The sequence below is a fragment of the Salmo trutta genome, chromosome 21 (assembly GCF_901001165.1).
Source record: "Salmo trutta chromosome 21, fSalTru1.1, whole genome shotgun sequence".
NCBI lineage: Eukaryota > Metazoa > Chordata > Actinopteri > Salmoniformes > Salmonidae > Salmo > Salmo trutta.
Window position 1 is genome coordinate 33,231,637 of NC_042977.1, and position 26,214 is coordinate 33,257,850.

General features: G+C 39.0%; 2 protein-coding genes across 6 annotated transcripts in view; one reads left to right on the forward strand and one right to left on the reverse strand.

Moving 5' to 3' along the window:
- The first annotated feature begins 1,012 nt into the window (after positions 1-1,012).
- LOC115157208 (myosin light chain 1, cardiac muscle) lies at positions 1,013-5,226 on the forward strand. The gene is made up of 6 exons (XM_029705269.1): positions 1,013-1,205; positions 3,035-3,062; positions 3,880-4,029; positions 4,312-4,485; positions 4,743-4,820; positions 4,930-5,226. The coding sequence occupies exons 1-6, from the start codon at positions 1,104-1,106 to the stop codon at positions 4,956-4,958; spliced, it is 561 nt and encodes a 186-aa protein (XP_029561129.1). The 5' UTR covers positions 1,013-1,103; the 3' UTR covers positions 4,959-5,226.
- Positions 5,227-9,771: 4,545 nt separating this feature from the next.
- Positions 9,772-26,214, reverse strand: part of LOC115157209 (corticotropin-releasing factor receptor 2) — an 80,125-nt gene continuing 63,682 nt past the window's right edge. For all 5 annotated transcript variants that reach the window (XM_029705270.1, XM_029705272.1, XM_029705271.1 and 2 more), the window contains 6 exons: positions 24,154-24,214; positions 21,083-21,155; positions 20,744-20,829; positions 14,500-14,635; positions 13,610-13,651; positions 9,772-12,973 (listed from right to left, as the gene is read on the reverse strand). In XM_029705270.1, coding sequence (XP_029561130.1) covers positions 12,833-12,973; positions 13,610-13,651; positions 14,500-14,635; positions 20,744-20,829; positions 21,083-21,155; positions 24,154-24,214 — 539 coding nt within the window. In that variant the 3' untranslated portion in view covers positions 9,772-12,832. The remainder of the gene's footprint in view (positions 12,974-13,609; positions 13,652-14,499; positions 14,636-20,743; positions 20,830-21,082; positions 21,156-24,153; positions 24,215-26,214) is intronic.

Sequence of the window (26,214 nt, forward strand, 5' to 3'; positions counted from 1 at the left end):
GAGACAACAGTGTCTTGTCATGGATCAAGCAAGCCATTTTTTATTAGCAGGTCCATAAGCTAGCATCTGAAAAGTCCAGCCCAAGACCAATTAATATGCCTTTGGGTCTACTGCCAGCAGAGACACTATTCAAATCTCTCTCCACACTGTCACTAATGCTCTGCAAATCCCTGCAGATAGGAACATCTGTCCCATAAATAAATAATAATCTCACAGACCCACCATGCTTGCCCACACACATGTCCTCCGGTCCTATCCGTGGCAGATAACACTAATTTATTAGTCATTATGCAATATTCAATCTGAGTGGAAAGTAATTGCAGAGTATTATCAATATTATTATGGCAGGATAATGTGAGTCGCATTCACCGTCTGCTTCTCAGATGATCACATGCCCCCCTCAACACCTTAGCTCAGTAACTGGTAGAACAAAGAGTTTCAGTTACAACACTATCATTTTCCCTTAAAGGGAAAGTTCTGGGTTTTGGCAATAAAGCCCTTTATCTACTTCCCCAGAGTCAGATAAACTTGTGAACTTGTACCATTCTTATTTATTTGTGTTTAGTATGAAGGAAGTTAAAGGTCGTTTTGCAAGCCAATGCTAACTACCATCTACAAGAACAGTTAGCATTCACACTTGAACAGACTACATTTTACATTTTTTTACACTTTTAGTCATTTAGCAGACACTCTTATCCAGAGAATTTCATTTCACACATTTATTTTTTTGTACTGGCCCATGGGAATTGAACCCACAACTCTGGTGTTGCACAGACCATGCTCTACCAACTGAGCCACAGGGAAGTACTAGATAGAAATAGCTGGATTCAAGGATGAGCACCCAGGCGGGGGAATTCGATCCAAATTAGTAGGCATCTTGATGATGTGCATCCGCAGCCTGTAGTCTGTCTTAAATAGAAGCACAAAGCATGGCCTTTTATAGTACACTCACTATTGTTGGCAGCTCTGCGGGCCAGGGAGGGGGTGAGGATGACACCTGGACTGACAGAATAAAGGGCCCCAGACCCTACCCAAAGTGTTATCCTCTGCAGTGTTGTTCCTCCTGTGGCTCCTGTGCTTAGTTGTGCATCTCTGTTCTCACAATGGCGCCGAAGAAGAAGGAAGAGCCCAAAGAAGCACCCAAACCCAAGGCCCCAGAGCCTGAGCCCGTCAAGATCCCGGAGTTTAACCCTGCAGAAGTTGTGGTACAGAAAAACTCATATTTTCACTTTGGTTTGCGTGACGATGGGAATAGGGAAAATGTGATGAGCTTTGGATGTGAGTGTTGGATGGTGGTCTAGATTGTATGGGAAACATTAACATAAACATGGTTTTCAATTATTCATTATCTTCAAATGTGTTTAAAATGATTAGGGATTTATTCAAGATTGAAAAAGGCTGTTTATCATATGTTTATTAGATGCTACAATCGATACTGGGCTATCACACAGGACATAATTGTACTATCATATGGGTGAGGTTTCATTCTTTTCATATTCATAAAATTGATAAGAAAAATGTAATACCCTTAATCTCAACATCAAGCCATATATCCACTTGAGGGCAAAACTGACCTTTCAAGGAGATGGCACCAAGAGTTTGGTCTTCCATCGATAGTCATCTGTGTTTTTCAAGAACATCAAAGACACCATGTGACGTGAACAGTGCAGTGCATTCAAATAGGAATCCTACTGTTCAGCCGTTTCCACATTGTTAAGACAACACCAGTAGCATGACAGATTGAAGAGCAACAATGATAATTAAATGATATGCAAATACAGGCCTTGAGCTATCTTTGTACTATTATTTACCATTGTAAGTCACATTGTTTTGTACATAAGCCAAAGTAGCTTGAACTTGATGGAGGTTTGAGTTGGTATATATTAGCTTACACGAGACAACCTTTGTTTCTTGCTATTCCTGCCTCTTCTATGTGGGTAAAAATGTTCCATGGTTGAGGGAGCAGCTGTATTACAATGTAGTGAGGTTAAAGCCACACAATGTGATTTTAATTTATGTCCATGCACAGCAGACCACCCAAATCGAAAGGCTGGCTGGCTTTGTGCAAAAAAGAAAGGGGAAAAAAGTGCAAAGATAAATACATATATATCTTACCAAGGCCATTTATTTAAAAACATGCAAAAATATGTTTTTCAAATATTTTCGCATAGCTCCACTGTTGGCTGGGATCTCTAAATATCCACAGATCTGACACTAATTTATGAATATCTGAAACAAATCCAACACACACAATAGGAAAATCGCCAAGAAGGGTGTGATCCTCTTTACATGAAGGATATCAAATTAAAATAAATTGGATTTTAATACAGCTTTAGGTTAGACCTTTGAAGTTATTCAGATAACCAGAAATGTGGGAGAAGCACAATTCCATTTTAGTGTCCTTCTCCTCCTTTTCTCCTCCATTTCACATTCACTTTACGTTCAGGTTCATCCAGAGGGACTCAAGTGACTCAACCCTGACCTCCTTCATCAGCTGTGAAATGCTTACCCTTTTAATAGGGCACTTTGTCTCTATGCTGGTGAAGTGTCACTTAATCATTTGCATGACACTTGTAACCTCCGTCTTACACATCATCTTGCGTTAAGTGTAAAAGTGTAAAACGTGTTAAGTGTAAAACGTAGACAGGAAAAGCAGTCGGTCAAAGGCATGTGCACAATCAAAACAGTCAGCAGGAGGCATGTGTGAGGAGGCTGTGTCTGTCTGAAGGTCAGCCATAAATTGACACTGACCAAGCCCTGGCTTTAAATAACTAGAATAAGTGGAGTGTAATTGGAGCCTGAGGAATCTCTATATTGTCTGGACACCTACAGTGGGGGCGTCATAACGGAGAGTAGGGTGATACAACTACTATCAAGACTTTATGTGTTTGACCTCAGTTTTTCAAAGTCATTTTCACTGTTGCTCACAACATGCAGTTCACTTTGACGTCTATATTGTTGGTCATTTTAAAACTTCCCTTCACATTCACATCCTGCACCAAATAGTGTTTAATGATTTTGCTTTTCCTTTCAGCTTGAATTCACCCCTGAGCAAATTGAAGGTAAGATTGAGATTATTGTTGTTACAGTTTGTTTGACTGTATTTTCACAATGAGTACTTGTATATCTAGTCTGGAACATGAGCATGTAGTGTGACTGAAGTACATGAAAGTGTAATGTGACAGAAGTACATGAATGTGACCAGTGGTGTAAAGTACTTAAGTATAAATACTTTAAGTACTACTTAAGTACATTTTTGGGGGTATCTGTACTTTACTATTTATATTTTTGACTACTTTTACTTTTACTTCACTATATTGTACTTTTTACTCCATACAATTTCCTTGACACCCAAAAGTACTTGTTACATTTTGAATGCTTAGCAGGACAGGAAAAGAGTCCAATTCACACAGTTATCAACCGAACATCCCTGGTCATCCCTACTGCCTCTGATCTGGCGGACTCACCAAACACATGGTGCCATCTGTTTTGCTTAATATAAGGAATTTGAAATTATTTATACTTTTACTTTTGATACTTAAGTATATTTTAAACCAAATACTTTTAAACTTTTACTCAAGTATAATTTTACTGGGTGACTTTTACTTTTACTTGAGTCGTTTTCTATTAAGGTATCTTTACTTTTATTGAAGTATGACAGTTGGGTACTTTTTCCACCACTGAATGTGACAGAAGTACATGAAAGTGAAAGAGATGTGTTGAGAGAAAGCAACAGTAAATCATTGTCTTTTGAAAATGTCCTCCTCTACTCAAATTGAGATTTGCATGCTGTGAGACCAGCCTGCTTTTAGGGCCCTGACAGACAAGCGGAAAATAATCTAGAAACACAACGCCACTTTTGTGTTGCTCTCTCCACAGATTTCAAGGATGCTTTCCAGCTGTTCGACAGGACACCACTCAATGAGATGAAGATCACGTACGGACAGTGTGGTGATGTGATCAGGGCACTGGGGCAGAACCCCACCAACGCAGAAATCATGTACGTCCTTGGAAAGCCCAAGCCTGAGGGTAAGTCCATGCAACATTCCATGATCAGTTTTATTTTGGGGAGATTCTAAAACCAATAAAATAAAATATGTTGATCAGTTGACTTTCCATGATGTTTTATCAATAAGCTTTTAAAATGTACCTATTATTAACTTTTTATATTTGAAATCTAATTTGGTTAATCATATATGGAATATGTATTATTTTAATACAATCTAAGTTAATGTTCTACATCTCTAGCTCCTGTATTGGTGGTAGTGTGGATGGTTTCAATGACATTTGATTTTGTTGTTTCATACACAGAAATGGCGACAAAGATGCTGGACTTCGACAGCTTCCTGCCAATCCACCAACACATTTGCAAAGCCAAGGACCGCGGCACATATGAGGACTTTGTTGAGGGTCTGAGGGTGTTCGACAAACTGGGCGATGGCACAGTCATGGGCGCTGAGCTCAGGCACGTCCTGGCATCACTGGGTGAGTCCAAGGCCTTAGACATCTTTAACATAGCATACAATAATACAGTCTAAAATAGTATGACCTTGCCTGGTCCCATCCTATATGGGAAGTAGCCAACTCTTTATTGTCAGACCATTGACAACGGTAGAAGAGTTAGCTACATGACATACGGGATGGAACACAGCTAATGTAGACTATAAAGATTTTAGGGCAGACTCAATTTAAATGTTATTTAACTAAAAAGAGAATTGAACAGTATGTTTGATTGGTTATAGGTGAAAAGATGAAGGAGGATGAGGTTGAGCAGCTCATGACAAACCAGGAGGACGCCAACGGCTGTGTAAACTACGAAGGTAAGAAATGATACCCTCTTCTTGCTCTCTTTGACCAAACATTCCAAAACATACCTTTTAAATCAATCAATATTTCCGTACCTATTCCCTTGTCTATTTTTCTTCACAGCTTTTGTAAAACACGTCATGGCATCTTAAAAAGGTTGCCACCGCCGAGACACCTGATAGTTGAAGACAGATGATTGTTCATATGTTTATGTAAAGTCCACACCATGTCTCTCATCTCATGTGTTCATCCCTATGTGCCAAGTTGGATTGCTATTCCATCACGTGACAGGACCGTTCAGCTAACTGTTCATTGTTTTTTATCGTTCCCCTTCATGTTGACTCAAATAACAAATGTTATTGTATATCCCCACTGTTCATTTGTGGATCAAAACTTGTAATTAAACAGAATGATTCATTATTATGGTATTGTGCAACTTTACTTCCTAATTTTCATTTGACCTATTGTAACTGATTTTCCTGTCATATTTCTCTTGCCATGTGACATGTCCTGTATTGGGGTCTATGGTCAATGCTTCCTCATGTAGCCTACAACCAAAAGAGGGTGCTATTGGTCTAACTAACATACTGTACCAAACAAACACCTCACAGTGATACGTTCAAAGAAACTGCCAAAAATATAACTTAAATGGAACAGGCAAACTCCATACTGAGGTCCTTCATCTTTATATATCAAAAATGACAATTCTTCTTACTGCATCAAGGTAAGTTTATGAACAATCTTTTGCATGAGCTGAAGACATATACAAATTATGTTTTTTACGGAGAAAGGAGTGGACTCCTTTTTTGACATGTGTGTTCTGTAAGGTACTATATGTCATTCACACATGGTCAGTAGCCATTGTAGTATTTCTATCACATACATTCTCAGTCCAGGCACACACTATGTGTAATGAAGGATGTGGTCACAAAGTATCTGTTCTTCTACTGTCTCGTCTGTCTTTGCTTTACTTAAGACAATTTCACTTGAAAGGAATAACTCTGCTTAAAGTTATCACAAATGTCTGAGGTGATTATTGTCAGTGTCCACATACTGTAGAACAAGGTCCCCTTTTTATGTCTTCATTTTTCTTTTCTGTGGTTTATCAAACCACACGACCTATTGTGGCACCTGAATGATGGCACTTGATTTGCCTGATTGCAGACACAAGAGGGCAGACCTGCATCAGGTAATGATAAATAACTGTCTGAAAAACATGTTGCAGACCTAATCAATCATTGAATACAAAAACGGAATTTACTATTATTTTTAAACAAAAAAATCATGCCATTTTATAAGAAGAATTTTGTTTCGTTTTTAAAGATCCCACACATTACTGTAGTGGGTAGTGTATAAGCCTACAGTTTGCAGTAGGTTCATTGGCCTCTCACCTCCAACCAATAGATGAAGCCAGTGGTCTGAAAACCAGAGACCATTTAGTGGCTGTTTGGTTTGTTTGATTCATTGTTTTCAGCAGGATAATATCCAATAATCACATGGTATTACAAATCTGATTTAAGATGATTCGATATTTACAGATCAGTAAGTATACATCAGTCACCAGTGTCCACATGTTGTCCTTTTTTCTTTTTAAATATTTCCATTTCAGTATATCGGCTTCATCGTGACTGCAACTTATTTACCTTTCATGTGGATCATATTGTTTGCCAAGTTGAATATCTGACTTCTATGAAGAATAGAGTGAACAGTGGTCTCATTGTCCTAATGTGCTGTAGCAGTAAGCAAATCATGTTGTTTTAGCCCCAGACCCTGTGGCTCAACCCCATGGAGACCCCTACATGCTGCTTGAGGGACTAACTGACACTGAGGGTCAATAAGCCTGAATGACTTGATAAACAAACCTGTTCCCGTCAGTCGTTCTCTGGAGGCACACTGAGACAAATACTGCAATATAGCATGTCTCTCATGTGCATTGTTATTTTACTGTTTTACTATCTTAATTTGTTTCTTAATTTTGTCTCTTAATTTTATTTAAGCACTTTGGAATGCATCCTCTGTAAGAAATGTTCTATGACAAACACCGCTATAGCAGGTATAGTGTACTACTGTACTTTTACAGCTATAACTACAATAGTACTGCTAAAATACTATCATCATCACAACCTCTTACAATTGCCACTATAAAATCTCCTTCCACTACCACAGAACAATGATCATAAACTACTATAGATTGAAGGCATGTTTGTGTATGTTAATGCATGTATGTGGCTGTGCGTGTCTACAACGTTTGGATGAATGGGGTCTGAGTGGTCACATTTATGTGGATGTTATTTGGAGCAGAAAATCCATGTGCAATCATGACATCCCTTTAAATTGATCTATGAAATCGCAGGGAGGTTAACTTAATTTTCATTGGTAATTAGTTGTTTGATATGTACAGTACCAGTCAAAGGTTTTGACACACCTACTCTTTCAAGGGTTTTTCTTTATTTTTACAATTTTATACATGGAATGCATTTCAATTAACAGGTGTGGTGTGCCTTGTTAGGTGTGCCTTGTTAAAAGTTAATTTGTGGAATTTCTTCCTTCTTAATGTGGTTGAGCCAATCAGTTGTGTTGTGACAAGGTATGGGTGGTATACAGAAGATAGCCCTATTTGGTAAAAGACCAAGGCCATATTACGGCAAGAACAGCTCAAATAAGTAAAGAGAAATGAACTTCATTAAGATATGAAGGTCAGTAAATACAGAAATTAAAGTTTCTTCAAGTGCAGTCACAAAAACAGTCAAGCGCTATGATGAAACTGGCTCTCATGAGGACCGCCACAGGAAAGGAAGACCCAGAGTTACCTCTGCTGCAGAGGACAAGTTCATTAGAGTTAACTGCACATCAGAAATTGCAGCCCAAGTAAATGCTTCACAGAGTTCAAATAACAGACTCATCTCAACATCAACTGTTCTGAGACTGTGTGAATCAGGCCTTCATGGTCAAATTGCTGCAAAGAAACCATTACTAAAGGACACCAATAATAAGAAGAGACTTGCTTGGGCCAAGAAACACAAGCAATGGATATTAAACTAGTGGAAATCTGTCCTTTGGTCTGATGAGTATGCCATCAAATCAAATTTTATTAGTCACATGCGCCGAATACAACAGGTGTTTCACTTTACCTTACAGTAAAATGCTTACTTATGAGCCCCTAACCAACAATGCAGTTTATTTTTTTTTAAATCCGTATAAGAATAACAAATAAAAGTAACAAGTAATTAAATGGCAGCAGTAAAATAACAATAGCGAGACTATATACAGGGGGGTACCGGTACAGAGTCAATGTGTGGGACCACCGGTTAGTTGAGGTCATATGTACATGTGGGTAGAGTTATTAAAGTGACTATGCATAGATGATAACAACAGAGAGTAACAGAGGTGTAAAAGATGGGGGTGGCAAAACAAATAGTCTTGGTAGCCATTTGATTTGGTGTTCAGTAGTCTAATGGCTTGGGGGTAGAAGCTGTTTAGAAGCCTCTGGGACCTAGAATTCGCGCTCCGGGACCGCTTGCCATGCGGTAGCCATCCCATCTGGTTTGCGCTCAGTGGGACTATAATTTGTTTTTCAACAGGACAATGACCCAAAACACACATCCAGGCTGTGTAAGGGCTATTTGACCAAGGATAGTGATGGAGTGCTGCATCAGATGACCTGGCCTCCACTAACACCCAACCTCAACCCAATTGAGATGGTTTGGGATGAGTTGGAATGCAGAGTGAAGGAAAAGCAGCCAACAAGTGCTCAGCATATGTGGGAAGTCCTTCAAGACTGGTGGAAAAGCATTCCAGGTGAAGCTGGTTGAGGAATGCCAAGAGTGTGCAAAGCTGTCATCAAGACAAAGGGTGGCTACTTTGAAGAATCTCAAATGTAAATTATATTTTTATTTTGGGTACTACATGACTCCATATGCGTTATTTCATCGTTTTGATGTCTTCACTATCATTCTACAATGTAGAAAATAGTAAAAATAAAGAAAAACCCTTGAATGAGTAGGTGTGTCCAAACTTTTGACTGGTACTGTACATATATTTATACATTTATACATTGTAGACGGAATTATCATGTTCATTTTTGATGGAGACACGTAGTTGAGGCCCCTTTGCTCCACTGATTCAAGGAAGTCAAGGACACAGGTCATATTCATGTAGTGCAGTTTGTGAGAGTTATATCAGATGATGATGACTAAGTAAAGTATATATTTAATAAAAAAAGATACCTAGCTACTCTACATGCAGTTACGACATTTATCATTAGCTAAATTTACGACTGGTGAAATGCGACTGAAAATGGTCACAGTGCACTTGAGGGAAACATTACAAGTTGATGGAGGAGGACCCAGTAGCATCTGGAGCTATAGCCTGGGGGGCACATCAGATCCACAATCCACCTTTGATACGCCTGTCTTGCAACAGGAGCAGTCATTTTCAAAACAAGTCTTTATTGGCTTGAATAAGAGATACAGCTAATTGTTAGGAATGTATAACTCACAAAGTAGAGTGCTGAGGGGTCTGGGCACAGGCAGCCTATTCTGCTCCACTTCACTCAGTTCAACCAAAGTCAGAATAATATAAAATCCAATCCACAATCATATTATATAACCTACCACTTCCTTAGGCCATTTTGAGATAATCCCAATGGGTCTAACATCTGCATGTAAGGCTAGCCTGCCACACTGGCGGTGAAGCCAGCATCCTTCATCATTCAAATATGTATTCTATTCAGTCATTTTAATGGCAGTCTGCAGTTAGAGATGGCAAGCCTTTATCAAACCTTTATTGGATCCAAAATATCCTAATCCAAATCAAGGATTGGTATAAGGAAATAGAATGAATAAAATGCACAACATGCAATCCCTTCTCCTCATTGTCTCCTCAGTGAATACTGTTTATTGAATAAGTATGAATATGTCTGGAAATTCTGGACAAGATTGCAGGTAGCAGACATTACAAACCTGAGAGAGTTGAATAGAATATTTATTTCAAATCTGAAGGTTGATTTTACCACATGTACTTTTATAAATGCATATCGATCATACACAGTACAACATTTACTGTAGAAACACAGTTTTTCTTCTTTCCACAAAAACACACTTTTTTATTTTTCTAAAAGGCAACGTTGGTGTTTCAACATACAGCCAAAATGCGTTCCTGTACATTAATAAGTTATTCAATCGAGAATACATCAGAGAATGGTGAAGCTGTATAAAATATGAAAAATAAATGATTTGGTCAGAGAAAGTGCACTGATAACAAGTAAACATATAAGGTAACATATAACGTGTCTGTTATCTTTGGTGAATTTGTCATTTTGAATGAACTATTCATTATATATTCATAAAATAATATAAAAATTGCAACAACTAAATCTCCATTTTCATGTTTCAATCAAAGAAAAATGTTGGGGGGATTTCGCTTGGTGTGTTTTAACTTTCATAGGAGTACTGTAGTATGTACTGTATGTGCAGAATTGTAATGAATTTAATAGACTAAAAACATAATGGAAAGTACAATTTAAGCTGCACATGAAGAGATTGTGAGATGATGAAGTAAAATGTTATTCATGCCTTTCTATGATTGCTTTGGATGGTCCTAGGTATTCATGTAACCTGAATGCTCTGAATGTTCTTAATGAATCACTTTCACTCCAACAGTATAATAGAAGAAAACATATTTACGTCATAACATTTGTACAAATACTAATTACAAACTTTAAAAGAGTTTATGTACATTACAACGACAAATTTTGCTTATACATGTTTTATCGCACTCTTTGAAGATATATTCTTCTTTTTAGACCTTCTCAAACTAGAACCCCTAAATCTGAGTAAAACTTCTCCAAAATAAACATTCACCTTGGAGGCACCTCCAAAACATAAATAACAAAATGATGTTCAACCAACAGTGTTTAGTGGTTTAGGACCAGAAAATAGCAAAATACTGACCGTTATTTACGTAGTACATTGACTATTTATATAGGGACTGTTTTATATCTTGGGACTGTTTGCTTGAAAACTTTGATTCAAGAGATTTATTGTGCATATGGACTCAGTCACAATTCTGAAAATATACATTTTGTATGAAAATATCACAGAGAACTGCTACATAGACAACTGTTCCAGAAAATTAGACATAGAGAAATCAAGGGATGTAAACTCTAATGGTCATGACAGATCAATAATGTTCACAGCAACTATCAAACGATACCTTCCCCTACAAGCAATTGTAGACCATTTGTCAAGTAATTTTTATTCACTTTTGTACAACATAAATCTGGTTAGGGTACAATTTCAATTTCAGGAGAATGTGTAAAGCAATAATTACTTCTGATGTAGTCACTGAGCCATTTCTAAGCCCTTTTCACAACAGCAAACCTCAACAGATGTGATATTGTTTTATTGGAGCGGTATTCCTTACTACTCCAAAAGTAACAAAAATAATGAGAAAGATTGTTGCCATAATCATTATCTCCATGGCAACTAGTCAGGTAACAAGCATGTATCATTGATACCAAAGAAGTTTGCTTTTCAACCCAAATCAGAGAAATACCTCCACACTAGATTAGTGAGTTTGTCCCCAACATGCCATCTATTTACACAATTTCTACAATTCCAAATCCCAAGTTAATTCCATGGGTGCATGGGTTCCACTGTTCTATTTCCCAGAACTGCTTACTGAAGCTTGAATAACCAGGCTTGCCTAAGTGCCTGGAACTTGTATGACACTGCAATGGGCCTGGAGAGAGAGGAGGATGCAGGTCAGATGGTCGGTCAGTCACTACCAGGGCAGGGCTTGGCATGTTGACCTGAGCTGGGCAAAGCATTAAGGAAGCCAAATGGAACTCTAACTCATCAGGCTCTATCTCTCTCTGGCTCCTGGACACAACAGCTTAGCATTGACAATGATTAAGTGCAGCACATTGGGATTTGAAATAGAGAAAATAATAAAATAATTTTAATACATTGAAAGGATTTAATGTACTATACATTAAAGTGTATCTTGACTTGGGACAGCTGTGGCATTATGCGGACTGAAATAAGGGTCTGCGACACTAAAATAGTCTGTGTTTAGTTTTTGAAATAAGTGTCATATAAATGTATCTGAATCACAGTCCCATCTCCATTATTTGCATTAGATAATGGATATAATCTGAACTCGAACCCAGTGAAAGATCGCTTTGATTTATTTAGAGTAGCCTTAAGGGTTTTTATACAGAAGTGAGAAAAACACATCATTGACGTTATGCTGTTCAAAAGTGTTTGAGAGTGATTGGCAGGGAACAATCTGAAAATGAATTAGCCTGAAAACATTTATACAAATGAAAAGCTCTTAGGGTGACATTTTGACAGCTCATAAAAGTGGTGCTGATGACAAACCAAATGGTATCACTTCCTTATTTAACAGTATAATTACATCCCTCTAACCTCATCTCAAACTTGGTGTGCAACAGACACAGAATGCAATTGCATCTCGTGCCCGCACTGTTAAAGCACAATCCTGCTTAAATTATCTCTGCCCTCTCATAGATATGAAATAATGAAGGGTTATGGATATAAATACCACTAGTACAGTACAGTACTGGCAGTGATTAGGGTCTCTTTTGACACTAACACTGCTTTTGTTTTGCCTCATCAGCATTCAGCACGGGGCCTTGAAAGGTCAACCTTCCTGACCTATTAAAATATAACCTGGTATACTATAGTATGACAACAGCTCTTGATGTAATGGCAGTACAACTTAGACTCTGCAATTACTTCACAATGTTCATTTGGAGAGGCAACCTTGCCCATCTGTTTTGAATGGTCCTGACTTCTGTGTGACGTCCTAGGACGTCATGTTATGGTATTATAATCTGGAAATCCTAATGGTCTCTTTCTCAAAGTGCTCTGTCTCTGTCTTCATGCAGAGGGGAAAATAAATAAAGCAAATGGACAACATTTATGGAGAGATGCCTTAAGACAAGTGTCTTCCCTAGAAAAGGGACGTTTCCAAAGGTGACCTTTGAACTTGGCGATCCAGGTCAAACAGCTGTGGTCTGTTTTATACTGTGGAAGCTGATCCTGGTGGGTGAGGTTGGGATGGACATGGCACGTGCCACATGCACTCTCAGGGCATGGTTGTCCTGCCAACGATGCCATCTTTTCCTAGTGGCTGAGCGCACCTGAAAGATTACAATGAAATACTGTATTAGTGGTGGGCAGCCAGTGTTTCTTTGTCCCTCCTACAGTATACTACATCTATCCCCACACAAAGCATCTAGGACGCACAATATGTAGGACACAGGAAATCCCTTTAACTTAAATTGACATTTGAATAACCGTCAAGAAAAAAATCTTTACAAAACAGTACAGAACAATACATTTCAGATACATGAGGATTCACATCAAATAGTTTCCAAGGTAGCCACAGTAGACTTCAAACAATTTGTATTTGTTTTGTGTGTATACCAATAACAGCTTCTTTAAAGGAAGTGGAGAACAACAGTAGCAGCAGCAGCAGGAGGGAGTCACATTTTTCCATATTACAGAATGACTCATGACCCTTTTCATGGCACTTAATGACTTTCAACAATGATGCTTCAGTAAAGTAAGGGGGAAAGATGGGGGAAATAGGTCTAGAAAAATAAAGAGCATCTACAGTAATGTTTGTTCAAAAATAGCCTGCAGGGTAAGGATGGCGTTCCATGATAGAGGTGAAATAAGGGTCTCAGGACTAGAAGTCTACTGCCTCTCAGACCTTTACATAGCAATCTGACACACGGCAATGCCCACACATGAAAAGATCAATGTTGACTCACTTCGCCATTTAGAAAGCAGTAGAATACTGAAACAAAGAACCCCTGGAAAGGAAGACAGAACACTGTTAGAATGTATAGTACAGAATGTATGTACAATCTGTTTTCATTGAGCTATCTTTATCAATTAACTAAAATAGGGATGCACAGTATTGGACAATATCAGCTATTGGTCAGATATTTTATAGTGTTTAATCTGAGTCCAGATAATCCGACTTCCACTCAAGGTATGCTAGCAATAGGCATTTGTTTCAGAATTAAAATGTGATTAATGTAAACAAAATGCCGCTTTCTGAGAAGTGGAAGATTACATTTTCTTCCCAATTGAGTTAATTTTACAAAGTGCATAGAAATAACAACAAAGCAATTGAATGATTCACAAACTTGTTTACATTTCCCATTTCAATTATACAGTATACAGAGCAATTATAGGAGTATTAAATCAGGATGGAACAACCTCTCATAACATTTGTATAAGAATAGTCTACAACTGTTATAAAATGGACCCTCATCCAATCCTCGACACATCCCTTCACTCAGCATCATTAACACAGTACCTTCTCCCCACCCCCTCAGCCTTGCATTGTGGAGGGAAGATTTACACTGAGAATACCCACTGTGCACAACTCACGCCCACATACATGTCTCCACAAACATTCTCCTGACAGCTCAGAACACTTGACAATAAAGCAGCCAGGGCCAGGTTTACAAAGCCTTACAATAGTAGCCTACAAATAGTTCTTCTTCCACAGGCTATAAAACCTAGAACACCTTCAATTAACAGTATATTAAAGCTACAAAGATAATGACACAGATTTATAAAGGTTCAGGGTTTTTGTGTTCTTGGGAAAAGAGGGGCACAACTTGGTAAAGAACATACTCCATGATCTTACCTGAAATGATTGTAGAAATGAATTGAAATAAATAAAAACTATTTGCGAGATGTCGTCCTCTCCGGGATTAACAAAAAATAGCATGTAGGTGATCCCCAGCAGAGGCAGTAACACTAATGTCGCTTTGACCGCTTTTCTGTGAAGGAAATAACAGAAAAACATCAGTACTCCCATTTACTGTACAGTAGTTACAAAAGTAACTGGGGAAAGTGGTTGCTTGTTTCAATGTACATCAATACAAAAAAGCATTGAAAGACCCAAAAAGTTTCTTTCTATTTTTGTAGATTGCTTGCTTTTAATCATTACCACAATCTGTTGCCAAAAGACCCCAAATCCAAATAATGAATGTCAGAGATACACATTCTGAGTAAGTATTATTAGAACCCCATCCCACAAGACTACTAACTCAAATAAGAGGGAGTTTTTGTTATTGTTGACAATGTCGCCCAAGGCTTGCCTCCAGCAGGTTGAGGAGGGAATGGAGCTTATTCCTTAGGGTTTTGCGGTAGATATTACATAACAAAAAGCACTTCTCAAAATAAAGCTGAATTAAATTATGCAAGGATTGTTCTACCATTCTAGATGAAATAACCACATTGAGAAGAAATACATTTAAAAGTGAAAATCCGTGGTATCAACAACTTGATAACAGAACAAAAGTCGGACATTATAAGCGGCCCATTTGAGTATCTGGTTGCAAATGGCATTCTTCATTTTATCGAAATATGAGGGGATTTCAGCTAATCTACCTAAGCAGTGAAGCAGCTGATGGCCCAGGTTACACCTCAAATAGCACATTACATATCGTATCTAAGGATATAAATCCACTGGGAACCCAATGTCAGCAATGTCAGCATAGGAGTAAAAGAAGCCATACCCTTTTCTATTGGACAGAGGTCTGCAGACGTTGCTGGGATTTGAGATTTCCCCCTTTGCGCTCTCAAATAATCCACCATGAAAAAGATCTTAAATGTGAATTTGAGGACGATGCAAGTTGTTCTATGAATATGATATGCAAGGTTATTAGACACTGTGCAACATCAGCACTTCATTTCTATTGAAAAAGAGTGTTTCAAACAGAAATGATCGTCATGGAAAATGGTGTGTGTGTGTGTGTGTGTGTGTGTGTGTGTGTGTGTGTGTGTGTGTGTGTGTGTGTGTGCGTAAATGCGTAAGTGTGTGTGTGGCCATATATTCATAGGAATGTTATGTAATGGTGCATGCAAGTTAAGTACATATTGAAGGGATTCATCCATAATAAAGCAGATGACCGTTTCATCACTTTGTTGAGTAGAAGGGAGTTGTTAAACAGATTTAAATGCTCCATCAGCTTTTCCATAAACTGTGAATGTTGAGGGGAGGTTGTAATGACTGCAATAAATTGGGTTGGTAGTCTCGCATCACAATATATACAAAGTATTACGAGTAAGGAGGAAGACCACGTTAGGATAAAGACCATGTCGGTCTAAATGTTATTGTGTCACCTTTATTAAAAGCTTTTTTTTACAGACCACCTATAGAGCAAACAAACAGTGAGTGGACATTCCAATGTTAACTATGAATTAGAGTAGCCATTGGTACACTATATATACAAAAGTATGTGGACACCACTTCAAATTTGTGGATTTGGCTATTTCAGCTAAATCCGTTGCTGATAGGTGTGTAAAATTGAGCACACAGCCATGCAATCTCCATAGACAAACACTGACAGTAGAATGGACTTACTGAAGAGCTCAGTAACTTTCAATGTGGCACCGTCATAGGATGCCACCTTCCAACAAGTCAGTTCGTCACATTTCTGCCCTGCTAGACCTGGCCCAGTCAACTGTAAGTGCTGTTATTGTGAAGTGGAAACATCTAGGAGCCACGAAGTGGTAGGCCACACAAGCTCACAGAACGAGACCGCCGAGTGTAGTGCATAAAAGTTGTCTGTCCACGGTTGAAACACTCACTAAATCAAATCAAATCAGTTTATTTGTCATGTACGCCGAACACAACAGGTGTAGACCTTACAGTGACAACTGAGTTCAAAACTGCCTCTAGAAGCAATGTCAGCACAAGAACTGTTCGTCGGAATCTTCATGAAACGGGTTTCCATGACCGAGCAGCTGCACACAAGCCTAAGATCACCAATGCACAATGCCAAACGTCGGCTGGAGTGGTGTAAAGCTCGTCACCATTGGACTCTGGAGCAGTGGAAATGCATTCTCTGGAGTGCCGAATCACGCTTCACCAACTGGCAGCTGGCAGACGAATCTGGGTTTGGCGGATGCCAGGAGAATTCTACCTGCCCGAATGCATAGTGCCAAGTTTGGTGGAGGAAGAATAATGGTCTAGGGCTGTTTTTCATGGTTCGGGCTAGGACCCTTATTTCAAGTGAAGGGAAATCTTAACGCTACAGCATACAATGACATTCTAGACGATTCTGTGGTTCCAACTTTGTAGCAACAGTTTAGGGAAGGCCCTTTCCTGTTTCAGCATGACAATGCCCCTGTGCACAAAGCGAGGTCCATACAGAAATGGTTTGTCGAAATCGGTGTGGAAGAACTTGACTGGCCTGCACCGAGCCCTGACCTCAGCCCCATCGAACACCTTTGGGATGAATTGGACCGCCGACTACGAGCCAGGCCTAATCGTCCAACATCAGTGCCTGACCTCACTAATGCTCTTATGGCTGAATGGAAGCAAGTCCCCGCAGCAACGTTCCAACATATAGCGGAAAGCCTTCCCAGAAGAGTGGAGGCTGTTGTAGCATCAAAGGGGGGACCAACACCATATTAATGCCCATGATTTTGGAATGAGATGTTTGACGAGCAGACTTTTGGTCATGTAGTGTACTTCCTGTAAGTGATTGGATTAGGTTGTGTTTTTATCCCCCCCAGGCGGTCTTCAATGCACCAGCATCAGAGGGAATAACAAAATGGAACCTAGACAAGTAGGTTCTGTGGTGATAACATTATTGGAAAGACCAGTCCACTCTCTACCATTCAGTCACATATCATGTCTGTCAAAATTATAGGAAATTACTGTTCCTTTTAGCAAAATTTCACTTCTGGATGGCTTGAAATTCGCAGTGGTGTAAATTGCTTAAGTACTACTTAAGTAGTTTTTTGGGGTATCTGTACATTACTTTACTATTTATATTCTTTGCCAGCTTTTACTTTCACTTCACTACATTCCTAAAGAAAATAATGTACTTTTTACTCCATACATATTCCCTGACACCCAAAAGTACTCATTACATTTTGAATGCTTAGCAGGACAGGAAAATGGTCCAATTCACGCACTCATCAAGAGAACATCCCTGATCATCAAATCAAAGAAAATCTAATTTGATTTGTCAAATGCACCAAATACAACAAGTGTAGACCTTACAGTGAAATGCTTACTTACAAGCCCTTAATCAACAATGCAGTTTTTAGAAAATAAGTAAGAGATAAGAATAGCAAGAAAGCTTCGTAGTGTAGTACGATTCGATTTTAGTCCTGTATTGACGCTTTGCCTGTTTGATGGTTCGTCAGAGAGCATAGCGGGATTTCTTATAAGCTTGCGGGTTAGAGTCTCGCTCCTTGAAAGCGGCAGCTCTACCCTTTAGCTCAGTGCTAATGTTGCCTGTAATCCATGGCTTCTGGTTTGGGTATGTACGTACAGTCACTATGGGGACGACGTCCCCGATGCACCCAGTGACTTATGTGGTGTACTCCTCAATGCCATCAGAAGAATCTCGGAACATATTCCAGTCTGTGCTAGCAAAACAGTCCTGTAGTTTAGCATCTGCTTCATCTGACCACTTTTTTATAGACCGAGTCACTGGCGCTTCCTGCTTTAATTTTTGCATGTAAGCAGGAATCAGGAGCATAGAATCATGTTCAGATTTGCCAAATGGAGGGCGAGGGAGAGCTTTGTATGAGTCTCTGTGTGTGGAGTAAAGGTGGTGTAGATTTTCCCCCCTCTGGTTGCACATTTAACATGCTGATAGAAATGAGGTAAAACTGATTTAAGTTTCCCTGCATTAAAGTCCCCGGCCACTAGGAGCGCCGCCTCTGGATGAACGTTTTCCTGTTTGCTTATGCTGGTATACAGCTCATTGAGTGTGGTTTAAGTGCCAGCATCGGTCTGTGGTAGTTTGTAGACAGCTACGAAAATTGCAGATGAAAACTCTAGGTTACTCATGATAAGTTCATGGAGCAAAACCTCGAGACTTAGATATCGTGAACCAGCTGTTGTTTACATATATGCATAGGCTTCTGTCCCATGTCTTACCAGAGGCTGCTGTTCTATCCTGCCGATAGAGTGTATAACCCGACAGCTGTATGTTCTTAATATCGTTGTTCAGCCATGACTCGGTGAAACATAAGATATTACAGTTTTTAATGTCCCGTTGGTAAGATATACGTGCTTTCAGTTCGTCCCATTTACATCCCTACTGCCTCTGAACTGGCGGACTCACTAAACATAAACGAATGTAAACTATGTTTGCGTGTTGTTGTGTAGCCCTGCCTATCCGTGAATTAAAAAAAATGGTGCAGTCTGGTTTGATAAATATAAGCAATTTGAAATAATTTAAACTTTTACTTTTGATACCTCTCTTGGGTAGGGGGCAGTATTTTCACGGCCAGATGAAAAACGTACCCAAATTAAACTGCCTACTACTCGGGCCCAGTAACTAGAATATGCATATTATTAGTAGATTTGGATAGAAAACACTCTGAAGTTTCTAAAACTGTTTGAATGATGTCTGTGAGTATAACAGAGAGAAAAATGAGAAAAATCCAACCAGGAAGTGGGAAATCTGATGCTTGTAGTCTTTTCAAGTCATTGCCTATCTAACACATAGTGACTTAGGGTTCATTTTGCACTTCCTAAGGCTTCCACTAGATGTCAACAGTCTTTAGAACCTTGTTTCAGGCTTTTGCAGTGAACAGAGAGCGAACAAGAAGGCCGGGAAGTTGGTGACTCAGAAAATGACATGAGTTTTGTGGCGCGCGTTCACATGAGAGGTAGCTGTGTTCCATAACGTTTTTCGAGACATTGGAATCGTCCAGTTGGAATATTATTGAAGTTTTATGTTAAAAAGGCCCTAAAGATTGATGCTATACAACGTTTGACATGTTTCAACGAACGTAAATATAACATTTTGTTGACTTTTCGTCGTGAAATTTTGGGCGCGCTTCCTACATTTGGAGTAGCTTACTGAACGCGCTAACAACAAGGAGGTATTTGGACATAAATTATGGACTTTATCGAACAAAACAACATTTATTGTGGACCTGGGATTCCTGGAAGTGCCTTCTGATGAAGATCATCAAAGGTAAGTGAATATTTATAATGCTATTTATGATTTTAGATGACTCCAAAATGACGGGTATCTGTATTGCCTGGTGTATTTTTCTGAGCGCCGTACTCAGATTATTGTAAAGTGTGCTTTTCCCGTGAAGCTTTTTTGAAATCTGTCACAGCGGTTGCATAAAGGAGATGTTTATCTATAATTTTTGAATAACAGTTTAATATTTTATCAACGTTTATGATGAGTATTTTTGTAAATTGTTGGAGGCAAAATATTTTCTGAACATCACGCGCCAATGTAAAATGCTGTTTTTGGATATAAATATGAACTTTATCGAACAAAACATACATGTATTGTCTAACATTGAGTCCTAGGAGTGTCATCTGATGAAGATCGTCAATGGTTAGTGCTTAATTTTAGCTGAATTTCTGGTTTTTGTGACCTCTCTCCTGCTTGGAAAATGGCTGTGTGGTTTTTCTTGTGTTGTCCCTGTCCTAACATAATCTAACTTTATGCTTTCACCGTAAAGCCTTTTTGAAATCGGACAATGTGGTTACATTAAGGAGAAGTGTATCTTTAAAATGGTGTAAAATAGTCGTATGTTTGAGAACTTTGAATGATGACATTTTGTTGTTTTGAATTTGGTGCTCTGATTTTTCACTGGCTGTTGAATAGTGTGAACCGTGGGTGGGACGGTAGCGTCCCACATGCCCAAGAGAGGTTTAAGTATGTTTTTGCAATTACCAAATACTTTTAGACTTTTACTCAAGTAGTATTTTACTGGGTGACTTTCACTTTTAATTGAGTCATTTTCCATTAAGGTATCTTTACTTTTACTTAAGTATGCAGAATCTCATCTAAATCTTTTATCATAATTATGAAATGGGGGTCAAGTAAAGGTGGCATAATATGGCATGCAATATTCCAAATAACAACCCCACAGGAGAAGCGACTCACCTGTACTGTATGGTTTCTGATGTGGTAGAAGCTCTCAGCTTGGTCATGAGAATTCTTACTATGTTGAAGAGGAAAACGAAGTTTATCTAGCAGAGAATACAGATGGAAAACTTTAATTAAGAGTTCATTATGTAGAACATGATGTTTTAGCAATGAAAAACAACAACTGAGTTAAGAACAAATTCATATTTACAATGATGGCCTATCCCGGCCAAATTGTGCACCGCCCTATGGGACTCCCAATCACAGCCAGTGACACCTCTTGCATTGAGATGCAGTGCCTTAGACCACTGCGCCACTTGGGAGTAAACAATGAGAGATGACCATCTTGTTACTTACCAAAAGAACAAGGATGACCGGTCCTTGATAAATGTAGTCAATATACTTTCCAGGTTCTTTCCCAAACCAGCATCTGTTGACAAACATTAAATGAATGGCCATTTGTATCCCCATTTGTATCAATCTATCCTGAGTGGACAAAACAATATTGAGTTGCACCCCCCCTTTGCTCTCAGAATAGCCCCAATTCGTTGAGGCATTGACTCTACAAGGTGCACAAGGCTGCTGGTCCATGTTGACTCCAATGCTTCCCACAGTTGTGTCAAATTGGCTAGATGTCTTTTGGGTGGTGGACCATTCTTGATACACACGGGAAACTGTTGACAGTGAAAAACCTAGCAGCGTTGAAGTTCTTGAGACACTCAAACCGGTGCGCCTGGCACCTACTACAATACCCCGTTCAAAGACACTTAGATCTTTTGTCTTGTCCATTCACCCTCTGAATGGCACACATACACAATCCATGTCTCAATTGTCTCAAGGCTTAAATATCCTTATTTAACCTGTCTCCTCCCCTTCATCTACACAATGTAGAGCCATGATCATTATGCTTAATTCTGCATATCTAAGCATAACTCTTGAGCTGTCTGTATCATCCTGACTGGTGCTAAAATCTGGGTAAAAGATTGAAAGGAAATGTGAGTCTTATTCAGTACATATAGTAATTGCTTGCTTTTCTAAAGTCTACTAACCTTGCCAGCAGGCATGACGGCTACGATAGTTAGACAAGCTAGCTATCTAACTTGATTGATAACCTGAACCGGCTTCTTGGTAGCTAGTTATGAGGTTGGGAGATTGGGAACCTATCTAGGCTAGCTAAAGACAACTTCATAAAATTGCTAGGTGGCTTGTAGTATTACAGAAACATTATTTTATATATTTTTTATAAAAAAGCATTCTTCCTCTCTCTCATGCACATTTACTTTGTCACATGGAACATCTGAACTCTGACCAATCAGCGCGGCTTTGAATGTTGCTAGGTTACTCGTGGGCATGGTTTTGCACCAAGTTTGGCTTGGATAAAAATGACGTGCCCCTGTGCCCCCTATGGCCATGACGCCTCTGTTCCAGAGTACCCAAGTCAGAAAATGCTACTATGAATGAAATTAAATTTGATCTGAATGAATTGGAGGGTGAATGTGGACTCTTCATTTTCCGAGAAGTACCTTTATAATAGCAGCATAGACCTCAAAGTCAAAACTATAAAACATGACCTCTAACTAATGAACTGACGTCTGACTTTTTTGTATTAAAAAGGACAGAAATAACATTTTCAAATACACTTATCTATCAAATAACTTTAGATAACATGAATTATCCTCTTGTAAATGCTACAGCGAATGCCTCTGTGACACCTACAATACAGTAAATTGCTGAATCACCTTGAGTCAATATTGGTAGTTACTCCACGATACTAAAAGGATTTAAAGCAGTATTCTGAAGTTTGGATGACTGAGGTGCCCAAAGTAAACTACCTGCTACTCAGGCCCAGAAGCTAGGATATGCATATGCAAATTTTGTCTGTGAGTATAACAGAACTGATTTGGCAGGCGGAAACCCGAGGACACATTTCTTTTCTGTTGACCTGCCAGCCAATTCAAAGGTTAAGCTATTGAAAACAAAGACTTCCACCTCCCAAATTGCAGTTCCTATGGCTTCCACTAGATGTCAACAGTCTTTATACATGGTTTCAGGCTTGTATTCTGACAAAACCAACGAGGAATAGTTGTTTATCCTCAGGAAGTCCAATGGCAAAACTAGTCTCATTGCGTGTGTGACTGAGGGAGTGCGCTGCGTTCTTTTCCTTTCCTATTGAAAATAGTTCGCTCCGTATTAAATATTATTGTTTATTTAGATATTAGAGTACCTAATAATGAATTAGAAACATTGTTTGATTTGTTTGGACAAACTTTACTGGTAATTTTTGGAACTCCTATGTCTGCATTCTGAACGGGTGGATTACTGAACTCAATGACGCCTAGTAAACGGACTATTTGGGATATAAAGAAGGAATTTATCGAACAAAACAACCATTCATTGTGTTCCTGGGACTCTTGTGATTGCAATCAGAGGAAGATCTTCAAAGGCAAGTGACTTATTTTGTCGCTATTTGGGATTTTGTGACGCCTGTGCTTGTTTGGATAATATGCTGTTGTGGGGCGCTGACCTCAGATAATCGAATGCTGTGCTTTCGCCATAAAGCCTTTTTGAAATCCGACGATGCGGTTAGATTGCCAAGATTCTAAGCTAAAGAATCATGTATGACACTTGTATTATCATGAATGTTTAATATTGTGTTTATTGCACTTTGAATTTGGCTCTCTGCAATTTCACCGGATGTTGTCGAGGTGGGTCGCTAGCGGAACACCTGCGCCAGAAAGGTTAGTACTACACTGTACCACAAAGGATATAAGACATCATTCAAGGTTTATCTATGACTAACACATTTACCAGGACATACACGTATTGTTACGCCCTGATCTGTTTCACCTGTCCTTGTGCTTGTCTCCACCCCCCCAGGTGTCGTCCATCTTCCCCATTATCCCCTGGGTACTTATACGTGTGTTCTCTGTTTGTCTGTTGCCAGTTCGTCTTGTTTGTCAATTCAACCAGCGTTTTGTCTCAGCTCCTGCTTTTCCCCATTCTAACTTTTTCTCACCCTCCTGGTTTTGACCCTTGCCTGTCCTTACTCTGAGCCCGCCTGCCTGACCACTCTGCCTGCCGCTGACCCTGAGCCTGCCTGCCGTCCTGTACCTTTGCCCCTACTCTGGATTACCGACCTCTGCCTGACCTGACCCTGAGCCTGCCTGCCGTCCTGTACCTTTGCTCCACTACTCTGGATTATTGACCCCTGCCTGCCTTGACCTGTCGTTTGACTGCCCCTGTTGCTGTAATAAACATTGTTACTTCAACACAGTCTGCATTTGTGTCTTACCTGAAACGTGATACGTATAGGTTTCTATGCACTCCATCAAAGGTTATCAGATACAACAAAATGTCTACAACACAAACTACTTACTATAAAATGCTTGAGATTCCACTGTTGTTGTTAATTAGAAATGTGCACTTACTGTTCATTTTCATTGTAAAGCTTCCCAATAGCCCAAGCAACAATTATAGGACATGGAATGCCTGAAAGAAAGAATTTAAAAAAAAACTTATTTGCCAATAAACATCACATCTAAAAGTATTGAAGACTACATCTGAGTGATAGTGTTAATATCATTAGGGAGTAGGGACATGCTCTAAATTAGAATCAGGCTGCTGTGTTTAGCAGCTATCACAGAGATTAAATTAAGGGAATCCATTGAGGCCAGTTGGATCCGTCCAGTTCTACTTTGATCTGGTTTAAGAACTTCTTATCTTCTTGGTCTTTAGTGTTGGACAGATAAAGTTAAAGCTATTCCACTTTTTACATTCAGGGGTTAAAGAAAAATAAAAAAGATCCCAGAAATGAAACTTAAGTTGATCTCAGATCGATTGACTGGGGCCAAATTAACCTCCCCTTTCATGTAAGAAAGTCATGGCCATCATGCTTTTAGGGATTGAGGATTATTTTGTTTATGTATTAAACTGTGAGTTTGACCAATTCCAGACCCATTGCTTAGGGGGTCCGGGGTCTTCCCTAGGATAATTTATATGTAGGACTGAGAAGCTCAGTTCTGGTGACTTTTTAAAAGGACGTTCTACTCTAAATTCATGATTTTAAAAGGTATGCTGACCATCTAAAATATAATTTCCACCTCCAGAAATGGGCCCAATAACATATTTGTAAAATGTATGTAAAAATGATTTGTAGCCTATGCATAGTCTATATTATCAGATGTGTTATTAGCAATAAGCTTTATGTCCTGTAGCCAAACTGCTGCAGCATAGGGTTATAAAATATACACAGGCTGAAGCATGGGGTTTGTCAATCTGCATTTACCCCATTGGACACAACATCCTGATTGTTATTATTAATGCTTATTATTTTTATATAAATATGTATATATAAATACTTCTTAATAATTATTCACACAAAAATTTGCATTTTTTGGTTTCTATTACAAAGTATGTCATTGCCCCTTTAAGACGCCATTGCCCCTTTAAGAGCTCTATTGTGCAGCTGGGCCTGAACCATGTTTGAAATTCAGTTGTAAAACTGCATTTGTAAAATGATTTCACATGCACAATTGAAGGAGTAGAGAAATAAACGTGGTAGTGATGGAGAACTGGGATCCCATTCTCTTTTAACAAAGGCCAAAACTGCTTAGCAAAATACGTTTGCCAAAACTGCTTTCAAAAGTGTTTTCCCGTAATTCCATTAAGAATTGTTGTGCGTTGACTGCTTGTCAGAATACATGTTTTCCTCCTATGGCTTTCCCAACTTGAATGCACCTCGAGAGGAATATTACTCTTGCATAGAACACACAACAACAAGACGACTAGGTAAATAGGTCAACTATTCTACTATGGGGTTGTCTGATTCAGTTTTAATAACAACATTACATGACAAAAATAGTAGCACTGGAAAGTTACTTGAGTGATAAAGTATAGGCTTTGAATTAGGTTGCCAGCAGCTATAGTAGGCTACACAGCTGTTTGAGTTGAGCACTGCGATGGTACGCATTTTAGACTACTTAATTCCCTTCATCTGAACATCAGTGTCAGCAACAATAATGCATGTCAGTTCCAAGTATTTGAGAATATATTTAATAGAACAGACATGCTTCTGTCTATGTTAGGCTATGTCATCTTACAATTACCAGACACACTCATGCAGAGCAATTTACAGGAGCAATTAGGGTTAAGTGCCTTGCTCAAGGGCACATCAACAGACGTTTCACCTAGTCGTCTCAGGGATTCAAACCAGCGCTACTGGCCCAACGCTCTTAGTCGCTAGGCTACCTGCTGCCCTTCAAATATTGTTCCAAGGGTGTTGGAAGTCATAATTTAAGTAACCTAATTTATATTCCTCTAACTCCACTGAATGCCTCTGTCAATCCAAGCAATGTCATTTTGAATTCCCCAAAGTGAGTGTGGAAGAGGTGAACAAATTATTTTCTATCAACAATGACAAGCCACCTGGGTCTGACAACTTGAATGGAAAATTACTGAGGATGATAGCAGACTATATTGGCACTCCTATT

Excerpts from the sequence above, each read along its gene's own strand:
- LOC115157208 (XM_029705269.1), top strand. The coding sequence starts at position 1,104 with ATGGCGCCGAAGAAGAAGGAAGAGCCCAAAGAAGCACCCAAACCCAAG. Across the intron at positions 1,206-3,034 it reads TTAACCCTGCAGAAGTTGTG|CTTGAATTCACCCCTGAGCA; the intron begins GTACAGAAAAAC and ends TTTTCCTTTCAG. Across the intron at positions 4,030-4,311 it reads TGGAAAGCCCAAGCCTGAGG|AAATGGCGACAAAGATGCTG; the intron begins GTAAGTCCATGC and ends TTTCATACACAG.